The 14,191-nt window shown below is 41.0% G+C and overlaps 1 protein-coding gene and 1 long non-coding RNA gene across 13 annotated transcripts in view; one reads left to right on the top strand and one right to left on the bottom strand.

Annotated features, from left to right (window-relative positions):
• Positions 1-10,911: 10,911 nt before the first annotated feature.
• On the bottom strand, positions 10,912-12,621 carry LOC138920196 (uncharacterized). Of its 3 annotated transcripts, none has more exons than XR_011430968.1 (2): positions 11,942-12,621; positions 10,912-11,227 (listed from the first exon to the last, which is right to left on the bottom strand). It is a non-coding gene; the product is annotated as an uncharacterized lncRNA (long non-coding RNA). The 3 variants fall into 3 exon arrangements; XR_011430970.1 differs by having other exon boundaries at positions 12,166-12,621; XR_011430969.1 differs by having other exon boundaries at positions 12,327-12,569.
• Positions 12,622-12,757: 136 nt separating this feature from the next.
• Positions 12,758-14,191, top strand: part of RBM39 (RNA binding motif protein 39) — a 29,580-nt gene continuing 28,146 nt past the window's right edge. For 3 of the 10 annotated variants that reach the window (XM_003363919.5, XM_003363918.5, XM_001501826.6), the window contains exons 1-2: positions 12,779-13,130; positions 13,733-13,796. In XM_003363919.5, the coding sequence (XP_003363967.1) occupies positions 13,746-13,796 (51 nt within the window). In that variant the 5' untranslated portion in view covers positions 12,779-13,130; positions 13,733-13,745. Of the gene's footprint in view, positions 13,131-13,732; positions 13,797-14,022; positions 14,096-14,191 lie in introns of those variants that run through there. The other 7 variants (XM_070247591.1, XM_070247594.1, XM_001501819.6 and 4 more) reach the window with 6 other exon arrangements.

Raw genomic sequence — 14,191 nt, 5'->3', positions numbered from 1 at the left:
ATTTTACTAATCCTAAATTAGCCAAATTCTCAGTAGAGCCTCCTGTAGTTCTTTTGCCCTCAAACTCTGTTCAATCTGACCTATTCTTCAAAGTAGTTGACTAACATAGTCAAGATACCGTTCTAACATAATAGAAACCGTAAGCAAAGTGATCCTTCTAAAAACATGTCAGATCATCTACTCCTCTGCACAAAGGAGTATTGTCCCCTATTTAGCTGAAAATAAATCCAAAATCTTTACCTACGAGCCCTTCTTGATCTGCCCCTTGTGTTCCCCAGCTCTCTGACCTCCGATTCTTTTCTCTTTGCCTTGCTCACTCCAGCCACACTGTCCTCTGTGCTTTTCCTTAAACACACTAAGCACGCTTCTACCCGGGGTTTTGTACTTGCTGTTCTCTTTGCCTGGAAAGATCTGCCCCCAGATACTCACAAAACTAACCACTTCATTTCATTTCCTTCTGGTCTCTGTCCAAGTGTCCTTTTTTCATAGAGGCTTTCTCTGCCACTCTAAATAAAGCAGTGTCCTGTTCTTCTCTGTCTCCCTTATCCTCATTTATTTTTCTTCAGAGCAGCTATCACCATATGGTATATTATTATATATTTATTTTTCTTTTAATAATCTGTTTCATATCCTTAGAATTTAAAAATTTTAATGGCAGGGACTTTGTTTAGTTTACTGCTGTATTCCCAGTGCATGGAATGATATATAACGTGAAATAGGTACTTAATATTTTGCATGAATGAGAATATCAAACAGTATTTTTGGAGTGCTTCCTTTACACCATCCACTCTAAGTAGTTTACATGTGTATTCTCTCATTTAATCTTTATAACAACATTATGAGATGTAGCAACACTTTGAATGTGATGTCCAGAACTTTTCAGTGGCCTATGAACAACCGGCTCTCTGAGATAAAAGAAAATGTTAATTTGTAGCATTTGCAGATATCTGTGGTGTAAATGCTCACACTGGCTGATTTCAAACTACCAATGTGAGATCAACTGGCTCACAAAATTCCTAGACCTTTAGTAATTGCTTCACGAGCTGGTATGAGCCCACTCCAGCACACCACTATTGCTGTTCTTAGCAGAGAATAGATCTTTCACAAATTAGCCCTTATCTCTCTTTCCAATGGAATCTCCTCTGACTCTTCAACTCACCGCCACAGCCCACTTTCAAATGATACAGAATTCCTGTCTGTGAGAACGTGCCCTGCTTGTCCATACTTAATTGTCACCGGGTAATGGGCTGTATTTCTGAGAAATTCTTTCATCCCTCCTCAGTCTGGCTCCGTACTGACGCATCTCCAAAGCAATCCCATCAATTCAACAAACATCTATTAAACAACCAGCACATTCCAGGGGAGAAAGGTAGGAGCTGGAGGGATGGAGATAAAGGAGAAGCAGTCCATGTTCTCAGAGTAGCTCACAGACTTGTAGTGAGGGCAAGTGCGGAAGAAACAAAGTTGAATTACAGTCTAACAACTGCAATAATGAGGGCAGGATCAAGGCCGATTTCCCGGAGGAAGTAAAACACAAATATCTTTAAAGACAGACATTTCCTAGGCAAGGAGATACAGGCAATTTGAGACTTCTGGAACAGATTAAGAAAGTGGAGTAAGACTTCCTGGACTCCTCTGCGCTCCCCAAATCCTCAGTGGGAAACTCTATTACACTCCATTATAGCAGACTCTCTGATGGGCAAGTAGTCAAAGCAATGAATAGATCACAAACACAGGGAGAAACACAACAATTAGTCAACATTTTGAGAAATTTTGCCAAAATTTTATACCTGTAGGTTATCAGCAAGTCATGGCCCACAAACTAGGTATTCTGTTGATAGATCGAAGAATGCCACAGAACTTGACAGACCTGTTTCAGTCAGCATAAACACTGGAAAATGTAGCAAAAATCATTGGAAATGATGAAGCAATGTTGGTAGGCTGTGGAGAAAAGGTCACATGATAAAGAAATAGAATAAAAATAATAAAATTAACACAATGTGTTAGCCACTGATTTATGTGCTTTACTTGTATTAACTCATTTAACTTTTGTCACAATTTTATAAAGTAGTTCTATTATTATCCCAGAGATATTTCACAGATGAAAAAACTGAGACTTAGGAAAAGTTAAATAGCTTACTCAATGTCACAGATATACAATGAAGTGCTAGAGCCAGCTTGTACTGGTTTGCAAGAGTTGATTATTAAATACTTAGTTGGTGGCTTAAAATAGGTCATAGTGGGAGTATTTACACTGTGGATATTGGAAAATACTATATATCAGGCCTTTTTTTTTTTGGAGAGCAAGATTATCAGCATACCACTGGTAATCTTAGGTATTGTTCCAGACTTTGGGGGTATAATAAGATCAAAACAAACAATAAATCTCTGCATTCATGGAGTTTATAGTCTAATGGTGGGAGATGAACAATGAACAAATAAGTAAAATACATGGCATGTCAGATGATGACAAGAGCTATGGAGAAAAACAAAGTAGGAAAGGGAAATAAGTAGTTAGGGAGAGCTTCCGTGTTAAATAAAATGGTCAGGGAAGGCCTCACTGAGAAGGTCACTTCTGATTAGTGACCTTAAGGAAATAGGGAGGAGCAAGACCTGCATCCATCTTGGAGAAGAGTTTCCTAGGCAAAGCTTCAGCAAATACCAAGGCTCCAAGAAGCGAAAAAAAGAAACGTAACTTGGGCATTTGAGGAAAAACAAGGAGGTCAGTTGACTAGAACAGACAGAGTAAAAGGGAATCTGCAAGGGACAGTATGATGAGTACACCTAGGCATTATTTTATTTTTTAAAAAATGAGGTCTTGGGGCCAGCCCCATGGCTGAGTGGTTAAGTTCACACGCTCTGGTTCAGGGGCCCAGAGTTTCACCTGTTCGGATCCTGGGCGCAGATATGGCACTGCTCGTCAGGCCATGCTGAGGTGGTGTCCCACATAGCAGAACCAGAAGGACCTACAACTATACAAGTATGTACTGGGGCTTTGGGGAGAAGAAGAAGAAAAAAGATTGGCAACAGATGTTAGCTCAGGTACCAATTGAAAAAAAAAAACGAGGTCTTGGTACGCATAGCTGGATAAATTGTAACCAGCAATAAAATAATAGCTCACGTTTATCGAATGCTTATTGTGAGTCAGACACTGTGCTAAGTGCTTCATGCACATCTTACTTATTCTTCTCCATATTGTTTTACTTAATCTTCAGAGCAATCTGTGAGGCAGGGGAAACTGAAACTGAACTGAGAGTTTAAGTAAATTGTACAGAATTACAATACATAGGAGAATGGATGAGAACTCGTGTCTGTTCCTGCCTGCTCTATACCTACCCTTCTCTATTAGAATTGTCAGGTGAGGGGCCAGCCCGGTGGTGCAGCGGTTAAGTGTGCAAGTTTTGCTTCAGTGGACCGCGGTTCGCTGGTTCGGATCCCAGGTGCGGACATGGCACCACTTGGCAAGTCATGCTGTGGTAGGCGTCCTGCATATGAAGCATAAAGTGAAGGAAGATGGGCATGGATGTGAGCTCAGGGACAGCCTTCCTCAGCAAGAAGAGGAGGACTGGCAGCAGACGTTACTCCAAAATAAAAAGAATTGTCAGGTGAGTTTGTTGGATCCACACTCAGTGTGAGTGAAAGAGTTTCAGTGTAACTATAGGGCAACCGAGGAGTGTTAGTAGGCATATGGTTGTGATTTGGTCTATAATAATGAAAAGGAGAAACCTAAGGTATCATGGAGGTAGTAATTGTAGAAACAGCTACCACCCCTAGGGTTGAGAGAACAAAGGGAAGAGGTTGGAATTATTAAAACACAGAAACTTAAACGAGGGGCCAAACAGAGCTGAAACCCAGACCTCTAAAGAGGAGGTGCTGCTTGGCAGGTCCTTGTGTCTCTGAACTCAGAAGAAAGGCCCCAGGGGTTGGGACCCGGACCTGTGAGTAGGGGGCACTGGGGAGTTGGAGCTGGTGTCTCTGAAGAAGGGGTAATGAGACTGGTTCTGTAAGTGTTGGAAAAACTGCAAACTGGTTCAGCTGCTGTAACAGGAAGGAACTGCCACTGACAGAATTAAGATGCTTTGCTGGGAGGCCACTGATAGGAACAGGAAGCAAACAAAAAGGAGGCTTCCATCTTTCCTCCTCCTGCCTTGCAATATCCCTCTAGTAGTCTCTGTTGGGAGAGCTTGACAGAAAGCCAGTATACAAAGGAGAAATATTCTTTGCAGACTCCCAGCCCCAAAATCATAAAGCAGAAGGGTGGATTTGGAGCTGAGACAATACCTAATAACTGACTCTCTTTACCTGGCTCAGAAAGCTTTGCATGGTCTACCTCTTCATAAGCTTCTTTGCAAGAGCCACATGGCCTTCTGGCAGATCCTTAAAGACACTATGTTTCTTCCTGCTATAGGGCCTTTTGCATATTCTATTCTTTGACTAGAATGTTTTAACCTGTTAAATACTCTTACTCACACCAAATCTCCGTTTTATATACTTTCATAACACTGTAAACCTCTCTTCTAGTACTTGTCACAGTTGTACATCTTCACTTATTGACATGGTCTTTTTTTTTTTTTTTTTTGAGGAAGATTAGCCCTGAGCTAACTGCTGCCAATCCTCCTCTTTTTGCTGAGGAAGACTGGCCCTGAGCTAACATCCGTGCCCATCTTCCTCTGTTTTATACGTGGGATGCCTACCATAGCATGGCTTTTGCCAAGCAGTGCCATGTCTGAACCCGGGATCCGAACAGGTGAACTCTGGGCCGCCAAAGCAGAAAGTGCAAACTTAACCGCTGCACCACTGGGCCGGCCCCTAATTTATTTTTCATTTTTTCTTCTCCTTAAAGACCCCCAGTACATAGTTATATATTTTAGTTGTGGGTCCTTCTAGTTGTGGCATGTGGGACGCCACCTCAGCATGGCCTGATGAGTGGTGCTAGGTCTGAGCCCAGGATCCAAACTGTCAAAACCTTGGGCCACCAAAGTGGAGCACATGAACTTAACCACTCGGCCACGGGGCCCGCCGCATTTCTTTCTTTTTTTAATTGAGGTAAAATTACATAATATAAAACAAAATTAGCCATGACAAAGTGTACAATTTTTGGCATTTATTACATTCACAATGTTGTGCAATGATCACCACTACCTAGATCCAGATCATTTTCATCACCCAAAAAGGAAATCTGATATCCATCAAGCAGTCACCTGTTCCTCCCTTCCCCCACCCCCTGGCAACAGCTAGTCTGCTTTCTGTCTCTATGGATTTAGCTATTCTGAATGTTTCATGTAAATGGAATTATACAATATGTAACCTTTTGTGTCTGATTTCTCTCACTTAGCATAATGTTTTAGAGGTTTACCTACTTTGTAGCATGTATCAGTATTTCACTTCTTTTTATGCCTGAGTAATATTCCATTGTATGGATATACCACATTTAGTTTATGCCTTCATCAGTTGATGGACATTTAGGTTGTGTCCATTTTTTTTGGCTATTATGAATAGTGCTGCTATGAACATTTGTGTACAAGTATTTGTTTGAAATGTGTTTTCAATTCTTTTTGTGTCCATGCCTAGAAGTGGAATTGCTAGATCATATGGTAATTTTGTATTTAACTTTTTGAGGAACCACCAAACCGTTTTCCACAGTAGTTACACCATTTTACATTCACACTAGCGAGGTCTGAGGGTTCCACTTTCTCCACATTTTCGCCAGCATCTCTTCTTTTACAAACCACTGCATACAAGTCATGTTCATGCTGCACATATTCCAACTCTGATGATTCGTTTCTGTATTGAGGTAGGACCTGGTTATTTAGAGATGTTTGGACAAGTCATATCTCTCTGGGCCTCCATCAGAAAATTATTGTCAAGTACCTTTTTTTTCCAGTTTTCAAAAAAAAATGAGTCTATTAGCTACATCCTTTCAGAGACTGTCCTTCTGGGCTATTCACTGTGCAGAGTCATTCACCCATATCATGGAATCAGATGCTTTTATTTAAAAATCACTGTGAGTTGATGCTTCTTTTGTTTTCCGTCCATCATTTTCCAGGTATATCTCTATCTTGTGTGCCTTGTCAGCAGAATATTCTTCTCCATTGCTAGATTTGCTTAAATCACAAATCTTTTGCAACGTTGTGTTTGATTGCATTTCTTTTTGCTTTCATTAGCAGATGTTTTTGAACAATACTCTGCCTCCTAATTTGTGCTGTTTCATCCATGTCTCTGGTTGTCAAACCAGGATATTTTGGGATTAAAATATATTGATTTCTCTGGCCCTCTATGCCTGCTTCTGCCATTTCCTCACTTTATTTTTTTTAAAGATTTTTGAAAAATTTTTTTCCTATTTTTCCAAAAGCCCCCCGGTACATAGTTGCACATTTTTAGTTGTGGGTCCTTCTAGTTGTGGCATGTGGGATGCCTCCTCAGCATGGCTTGATGAGTGGTGCCATGTCCTCGCCCAGGATTCGAACTGGTGAAAACCTGGGCCACCAAAGCAGAGCTTGCCAACTTAACCACTCAGCCACGGGGCCAGCCCCCATTTCCTCACTTTAAATAAAATTGATATTACCCAATTTGTATGCATTTGTCAAAATTCATCTATTGGTACAATTAAGACTTGTGAATTTCATTGTATGTAAAATTTAACTCATTAAAAAAAATAATTGTGGGAGCCGGCCTGGTGGCATAGTGGTTAAGTTCACAGGCTCCAGTTCTGTGGCCTGGGGTTTGCGGGTTGGGATCCCAGGTGTGGACCTAGCAGCGCTAGTCAAGCCACACTGTGGTGGCATCCCACATAAAGTGGAGGAAAACTGGCACAGATGTTAGCTCAGCAATGATCTTCCTCAAGCAAAAAGAGAAAGATTCGCAACAGATGTTAGCTCAAGGCCGCTCTTCGTCACACACAAACGAAATAAATAATAATAATAAAAACTTGTGAACAACCATTAATAGTTAAGAATATGCAATGCTGAAGTGTTTAGGGATAAAATATACTGAAGTTTATAACTTACTTTGAAAAGCATTAAAAAATTAAGCTGGATGGGTGGGTAGATAGATATGTGGTAAAGCCAATATTGCAAAATGTTAAATGTAAAATAGGTGGTGGGCATATATGCTATTCTCTGAACTCTCTGTTTGATAACTTTCATAATAAAATGTTGAAAAAAATGCTCTTTAACTGCTCCAGTCTACACCAATTATCTACTTCCTGAAGATTCTGTGATCACTTCCATTATAGTCTGATCACATCAATTTATTTAATTCAAGTAAATGAACATAGATTTAGAGGAATAGATAGGATAATGTACAGAAAGTCGTTTACAAACTGTGAAATGCTATATAAATATGCTGTTATTAATACTATGAAGTTCAAAGCATCGAGCTCATGCAAAATCTTTTTTTTTCTGCTTTATCTCCCCAAACTGCCCCCATACATAGTTGTATATCTTAGTTGCAGATCCTTCTAGTTGTAATGCAAAATCTTAACACAATACAAAATATTATCTTGAACGTGGTTTTTGTTCCTTCAGGTGTTCTCTCACTAACCTGGAAACTCTTGAAGGAAAGAGACTGTGTTTTTTATTTACTCTGTACTCACAAATTGTCCTGCAGAGTGTTAAAAATTCTGAAGGGTGGGTCAATATGAGACTTCTGGTTTGGATAGCTGGGCAGGTGGTGGTACCTTACCCTGACATGTAAATCACAGCAGAAGGATACTGAGCTCACTCTGATCTGAGATGAGACATTACTCTTTAGAAGCGTGAGGTATAGGAAGTCCTGGGAGGGGAAAGGGATGTCTGTCCTGTGGTCTGACAGTGTGGAATGCCTGGTTTCAGATAGATCTGGGTTTGAATCCTGCCATTTATTAGCTTTGTGGCCCTGGATGATTACTTAGCCTCTCTGAACCTCAGTTTCCTCATCTGCAAATGGGGAAACATAATTCCTACCTTGTGGGGTCTTTGCATTCCAGAGTGCCCAGCACAATGCCAGGTATATAATAGGTATTCTAATGATAGTAGCTATTATCATTGTTACTATGATTAGAACATCTCTGTTAAAAATTTGTTTCTTTGTGCCAGCCCTGTGGCCGAGTGTTGCGTTCGTGCACTCCACTTTGGTGGCCCAGGGTTTCCCTGGTTCAGATCCTGGGCGTGGACATGGCACCACTCATCAGGCCGTGCTGAGGGGGCATCCCACATAGCACAACCAGAGGCACTCACAACTAGAATCTACAACTATGTACTGGGGGGCTTTGGGGAGAAGAATTGAAAAAAAAAAAGAAGAAACAAAACAAACGAAAAAATAGAATAGTGTTTTAGGCAATACTTTTGCCTATCGGATGGAGAGGTGGGCTACATTATCACTGTTTTTCATGAGTGCCCCTTAATTTTCTTGATTGTCTTAACTATGGGGAGTTCAAAACATTCTACTTTTTTGACTACAGATTAGATTCTGGCAAAAACATCAATACTGCTTCCTTATCTGGTTCACATAGGCTCTTAAGAAACCGCATCTTGAGTTTGAGGAACAGGATTCTTTGATAGTGATCTCAAGAAAAGTTATTTTGAGAGTTGCATCCCATGGAATCAACCTCAAATAAGTGGCTAGTGATGCATCCCTGAAACATCTCCTCTTCTTTTAAGGACTAACCATTCACAAATTTATGCAAATTCCTTTGAGATGTGTCACTGCAATGCCCTTGACATGGTGGCCAGTAATCACCCAAGTATTTGAAACAAATGCCAAATTCAATCAGTAAGTAGATTGATTAGACAATCAAGTACTAAGGTGGGGAATGACAATTTAATCCACTCAAATCAGGCAAAAGGCATAAAAGTGGCAAAATTAATTCCATCTGTATGAAACGGCTTGAGTTTCTCATTGTCATAGTGACTTAAAAAAAAAAAAAAGACTCATCATCCCTATCAGTGGCTTGAGAAGATTTGCTAGAATCTATCAGGCAGACTACGCAACCATAATATTTGGTTCAGGTCAAAAACTCTGGCCAATAAAGAACCTTGGTCCTCTGAGACAGTATCTGAATTCTCTTGGGATGTTAATCTTAAGTTTTTTTAGATAATAAAACCGTTTTCTTTTTCTTTTTTTTTTTTTGAGGAAGACAAGCCCTGAGCTAACATCTGCTGCCAATCCTCCTCTTTTTGCTGAGGAAGACTGGCCCTGAGCTCACATCTGTGCTCATCTTCCTCTACTTTATATGTGGGACAACTACCACAGCGTGGCTTGCCAAGTGGTGCCATGTCCGTACCCGAGATCCAAACCAGTGAACCCTGGGCCGCCAAAGCAGAACATGTGCACTTAACTGCTGCCCCCACCGGGCCGGCCCCAATAAAACCTTTTTCTTATGGGTGTCTTTTTGTCCAGAGGAGGTTTAAATTGAAATACATATGGAGATGAAGTCTTAAAAGTTTCACTTTAAGTTTAGGAATACTTTGTATATACTTGTATTAAAATTTTAATGTTTAAGAGAATTTAGCAAGTTAGAAATTCTAATTTGTGGCCAGCCCCATGGCTGAGTGGTTAAGTTTGTGTGCTCTGCTTTGGTGGCCCAGCAGATGTTAGCTCAGGGCTAATCTTCCTCAAAAAACCAAAAAACAAAACCAATCTCATAGATACAGAGAAGAGAGTTGTGGTTGATAGATGCAGGGAGTAGGGGGTGGGTGAAATGGGTAAAGGAAGTCAAAAGGTACAAACTGCCAATTATAAAACAAATAAGTCATGGGGCTATAATGCACAGCATGGTGACTGTAGCTAATAATATTGTATTGCATATTTGAAAGTTGTGAAGAGAGTAAATCTTAAAAGTTCCCATCACAAGAAAAAAATTCTGTAACTGTGTGTAGTGACAGACTTCTAGGATTGGCACCTGAGCCAACATTTGTTGCCAATCTGTTTTTTTCTTCTTCTTTCCAAAGCCTCCCAGTACATAGTTGTATATTCTAGTTGTTGGTCCTTCTGGTTGTGCCATGTGGGTTGCCACCTCAACATGGCTTAATGAGCGGTGCCATGTCCGCGCCCAGGACTCGAACTGGTGAAACCCTGGGTCGCTGAAGTGGATTGTGGGAACTTAACCACTCTGCCATGCAGGTGGCACTGACGGATGTTAATTAGACTTATTGTGGTGATCATTTTGCAATACATACAAACATTGAGTCATTATGTTGTACGCTTGAAACTAATACAATGTCATATGTCAATTACATCTCAAAAAAAGCGTGATTAATTGGCTTGAGATTTGTGATTTTAATTGGAAAAGTATGAGACTATATTAGAATATATTAAGAAATTATGACTCACTATATTTGTGATTTTAATTTCTTGGATTTAGAAGAATCGTTTACACACCTGGGAAAGTTTTACAGTACTCGAAAATAATACATGTTAGATTGATAAAAAGCATACTAAATTTGAGGAAATTTGCCTAATATAAATGGGACTGATTTTTTTGAAGAGAGTTTAGTCTGTTTAACTTGAATTTAACTCAATATTAATGGAAAAAGATTGAAAGTGATTTTAAAATTTTAGTTAGATTCATAAATAAAAAATTTGTCAGTCTTAAAGTCTTAAGGAAAATTAGATTAAAAACTCACTTTATAAGTTGAATATTTTCTAAACGTATCAAAAATAGTGTTTTTCTCTCCATAAAAGTCATGCATGGACATAAAAAAATTCACGTTGGCAAAATATATTTAATTTTCAGGTGAATAAGCATAACAAGTATTACCTCCTCTATCGCAGGCCCTTGGTTATATTATGGCCTCCTATGTTATAAGTTAGAACAATTGCTGGTGATGATTCAATCCAATGACTTTTTGCTGCAAACGAGACTTCAGAATGAAATGATGAAAGGGAATTAATTTACACGGAAAGTCCAAGAGCCAGACAGACTGAGAAAGGTTTTGCAAAGTGAATGAAAAGCATATTTTTAATATTTTCTTTTAAACATAAAAAATACTTTTGCTTTACATAATGAGTTTTCCAGGTGGTGTTTCTTGATTGTGCGCTAAATTGCTAGGTTCACTCTGATGGTCCTTGAACAGAAAACAATTTAAGGAATATTCAATCTTCAAGTGACTTGGAGCTTAGAAACTTCTTCTTCCCAAATAAGTCCAGAGGTTAAGATCAACTTCAGCACTACGTTACCACAGAAACAAAAAATTAAGAAGGGGCCACCTTGATGCTGTGATATTTGCAAAATTAACAAGTCAGTATACTGGAATCAAAGGGGAAAAGAGAAGGCAAAGGTTAGCTTGTCTTTCCTGATATATTACGCTTCAATATTCTATGATGATTTTCAACACAAAAAATGAAAAGAGGATCTGAATTTTCAGGAAAAGGAGTAAGGGAATATTACTAAGTATGCAAAATCTAATGACCCTCTAAGAGAAATACCTGTGTGGAAAGTTAACTTGAAACGCAAAGCCACTTACACCTACATTTCTTCTAAATAATTTTGTTTAGCAGTAACAGAAGTTAACTTGAGGACTAAATATTTGCCAAGCATTATCTCATTTAATCATGGACATTATCTCATTTAATCCTCACTATATACTCCTACTAGGCCTTCATTCATTCATTCATTCATTTATTGAGTGTCCACCTGGCTGGGCATCCCACTAAGCGCTGAGAATTCACTAGGGAGCATTACCAGTCCTGCTCAGTCTCAAGAAGCTTACTTAGCTTAGTAATTATATTACCCTCTTCTTCATAGGAGGAAATGCAGGATAGGCAGTGAGAGGTTGATTTACTTGTCCAAGGTCACACAGTGTTGAAGCAGCTACAGGAACCAAGATATCTCATTTCAAATATTTGCTCTCAATCATTAAGCTATTAAAGACTTCTGTTAAGATTTTTTGCTTGTAAGTCATCTTTCTAATTTTTTTTCAAACATTTTTATCTTGGAAGAAAAAGCCTTATAGTCAATTACCTCTCTGTTCCCCCTTCTTTTTCACAGTATTGACCAAAGAACCAATGGTGAAATTTATACTCTAATTGCCAGGCATCTGAAAGACTTCAGGGGCGGCGAGTCAAGTCCCAGGGGAATGGGGGACATTTTTGAAGAAACAATAGCAACTCCGACACAAGGCCAGCCTATAAATGCGGGGGGCACAAAGCTGATCCACTGTCACGGGTGGTAGTTTGTTTTTTCACCTTCTTTTTGCCTTTCTCCACTACTTCCAAGGGTATTTTGAAGCCCGACAGTCGAAGCAGTGCCTAGTCCCACTGGCTCCAAAACGACAGGAAATCTAATTTTTATTCTACAGTCCTAGCCTCCTACCCCTGTACGGTCTCATTCTCGCCTTCTCTCTTACATGCTTTCACTTCGTCTTCATCCTTCCCGGATGATCTGCACATGACCGTTTTCCTTTTATTCTTTCGCCATATGGATTAGATTGTCTTATGGCGACCTTGACAGACAACTGGGTAGGAGGCCCAGTGGGTGGATGGGTGGTCCGTTGTGAGGGGGAAACCTTCAGATAGCTATGAGAAGGCGCCACGAGGAGGTGGTGACCACCGACCTCCACTCAGCGTTGAGTTTCCTAAAAGATTGACAGGAACTGTACCAACTGTCTTTGCTCTAGCAACTTGCGCGATCTCGCGAGATATGGACGCCTATCTGGTGGGGGGAGTCAAAGGCGCCTCTCTGTGTGGGGGATGGGAATATCTGTGGCGCAATCATTGCGCGAGATTGGGCCATGGTCGCTGGGGCCATACTTAGATCTCGCGATATTTCGGCTACTCCAGTCTGGAACAAGGGGCAGCTTCTCGCGAGAGCCCGTGCTGAGGGCTCGGTGAGGCCCCGTGTGTTTGTGTGTGTGTATGTGTGTTGGTGAATGTGAGTACGGGGAAGCAGCGGCCGCCATTTCAGAGAGCTTGCCGACGCTGTCGCCGGGGTGGATCCTGAGCTGCCGAAGCCGCGTCCTGCACTTCCCCGCGGGCTCTTCTAATCCCATTGTTTCTTTTAGATTCGCTCGGGCCTATCCGCCCTTGGAGCCCGAAATTCGGGCTGGGCGGTACCGCGGCCTGGGCCTAGCGGCTTAACAGCAACAGCGGCGGCAGCAGCAGCCCCCGTCTTTTCGAATACAAGCACCACAGCGGCCCGAAACCCCGCACAGGTAAGGAGGCCTTGCGGACCCGCGTATTGTCAGAGGTGTTTTGGGGTTTGGTTATTTTCTGAGTTAAGGGGTACTGTTTAGGTGGTCTTTAGTTTGGGGGGGCACGTTCTCGAGAAATCGGCCCCACTTCGGCGACCCCACCCTTATCTTCCGGTCGGGTCGATTGCAGGGTTCTTGGGTGGCAAGGACCTCAGGGAGGCCTGGGGCAGATGGCGACCTGTCCCTTAGAGGCCTGGGCCGACCGAGACCTCCCAATATGGCGCCAGCCGACCGCTGCCATGGCACACAACCCCTCCCAACGAGGGAGTTTCCCTTTGCCCCTAAAATGGCAGCGCGGGTTTTTCGCGGAAAGAGGCGCCCTCGCTCGAGGCTCCTGGTTTCTGTTTTTGGGAGTTCATTGCAGGCTTTTTTTAATCGAACATTTAATCTATATTCACGTGTGCGGTTTTAGAGGCATTTTAGATTTACTTGCCAAACCTGGTAAAGTTTAGTCATTTTAGGGCTTTTGAAGGTTTTTCTGAAGTTTTGGAGTGTGTCGGGTAAGAAACATTGAGCAAAATAGAAAAATCTTTGCTCACAGAATTACCGTATTCTTTTTCTAGGCGTTTAGAGAAAATGGCAGACGATATTGATATTGAAGCAATGCTTGAGGCCCCTTACAAGAAGGTGAGAAAAAACATGTCGGTGAGGTTTATATATTTCTTAATTTAGCATTATTCACGAAACTACTGCTGAAATGTAAACTAACCTCCCCGGAGCCCTCTTGATTTATCTTATCAGAGATGCATTACGTGTAACTTTCAAAAGTAAATATATGCTATTGATGTAATAATATTGTGCAGTAGTTTCACTTCAGCGTGATGAATAAATGCCCATCTATCTCTCTTTGTAGACTTGCCTAACGATATCTCACCTCTACTCCCATGAATTCACCTTTGATTCCAGTGTGAACTGTCAATCATAAGGTAGTAATTGAGTGACTTATCGCTGTACCGTGGTCCCCTAGGTAAAATGACTCAACTAAGAATTACCAGCTCCAGTTTGGTATAGCAAAAAGGTGA

Source organism: Equus caballus, chromosome 22, assembly GCF_041296265.1.
Source record: "Equus caballus isolate H_3958 breed thoroughbred chromosome 22, TB-T2T, whole genome shotgun sequence".
Classification (NCBI taxonomy): domain Eukaryota; kingdom Metazoa; phylum Chordata; class Mammalia; order Perissodactyla; family Equidae; genus Equus; species Equus caballus.
This window is presented reverse-complemented; position numbering and strand designations above follow the sequence as displayed.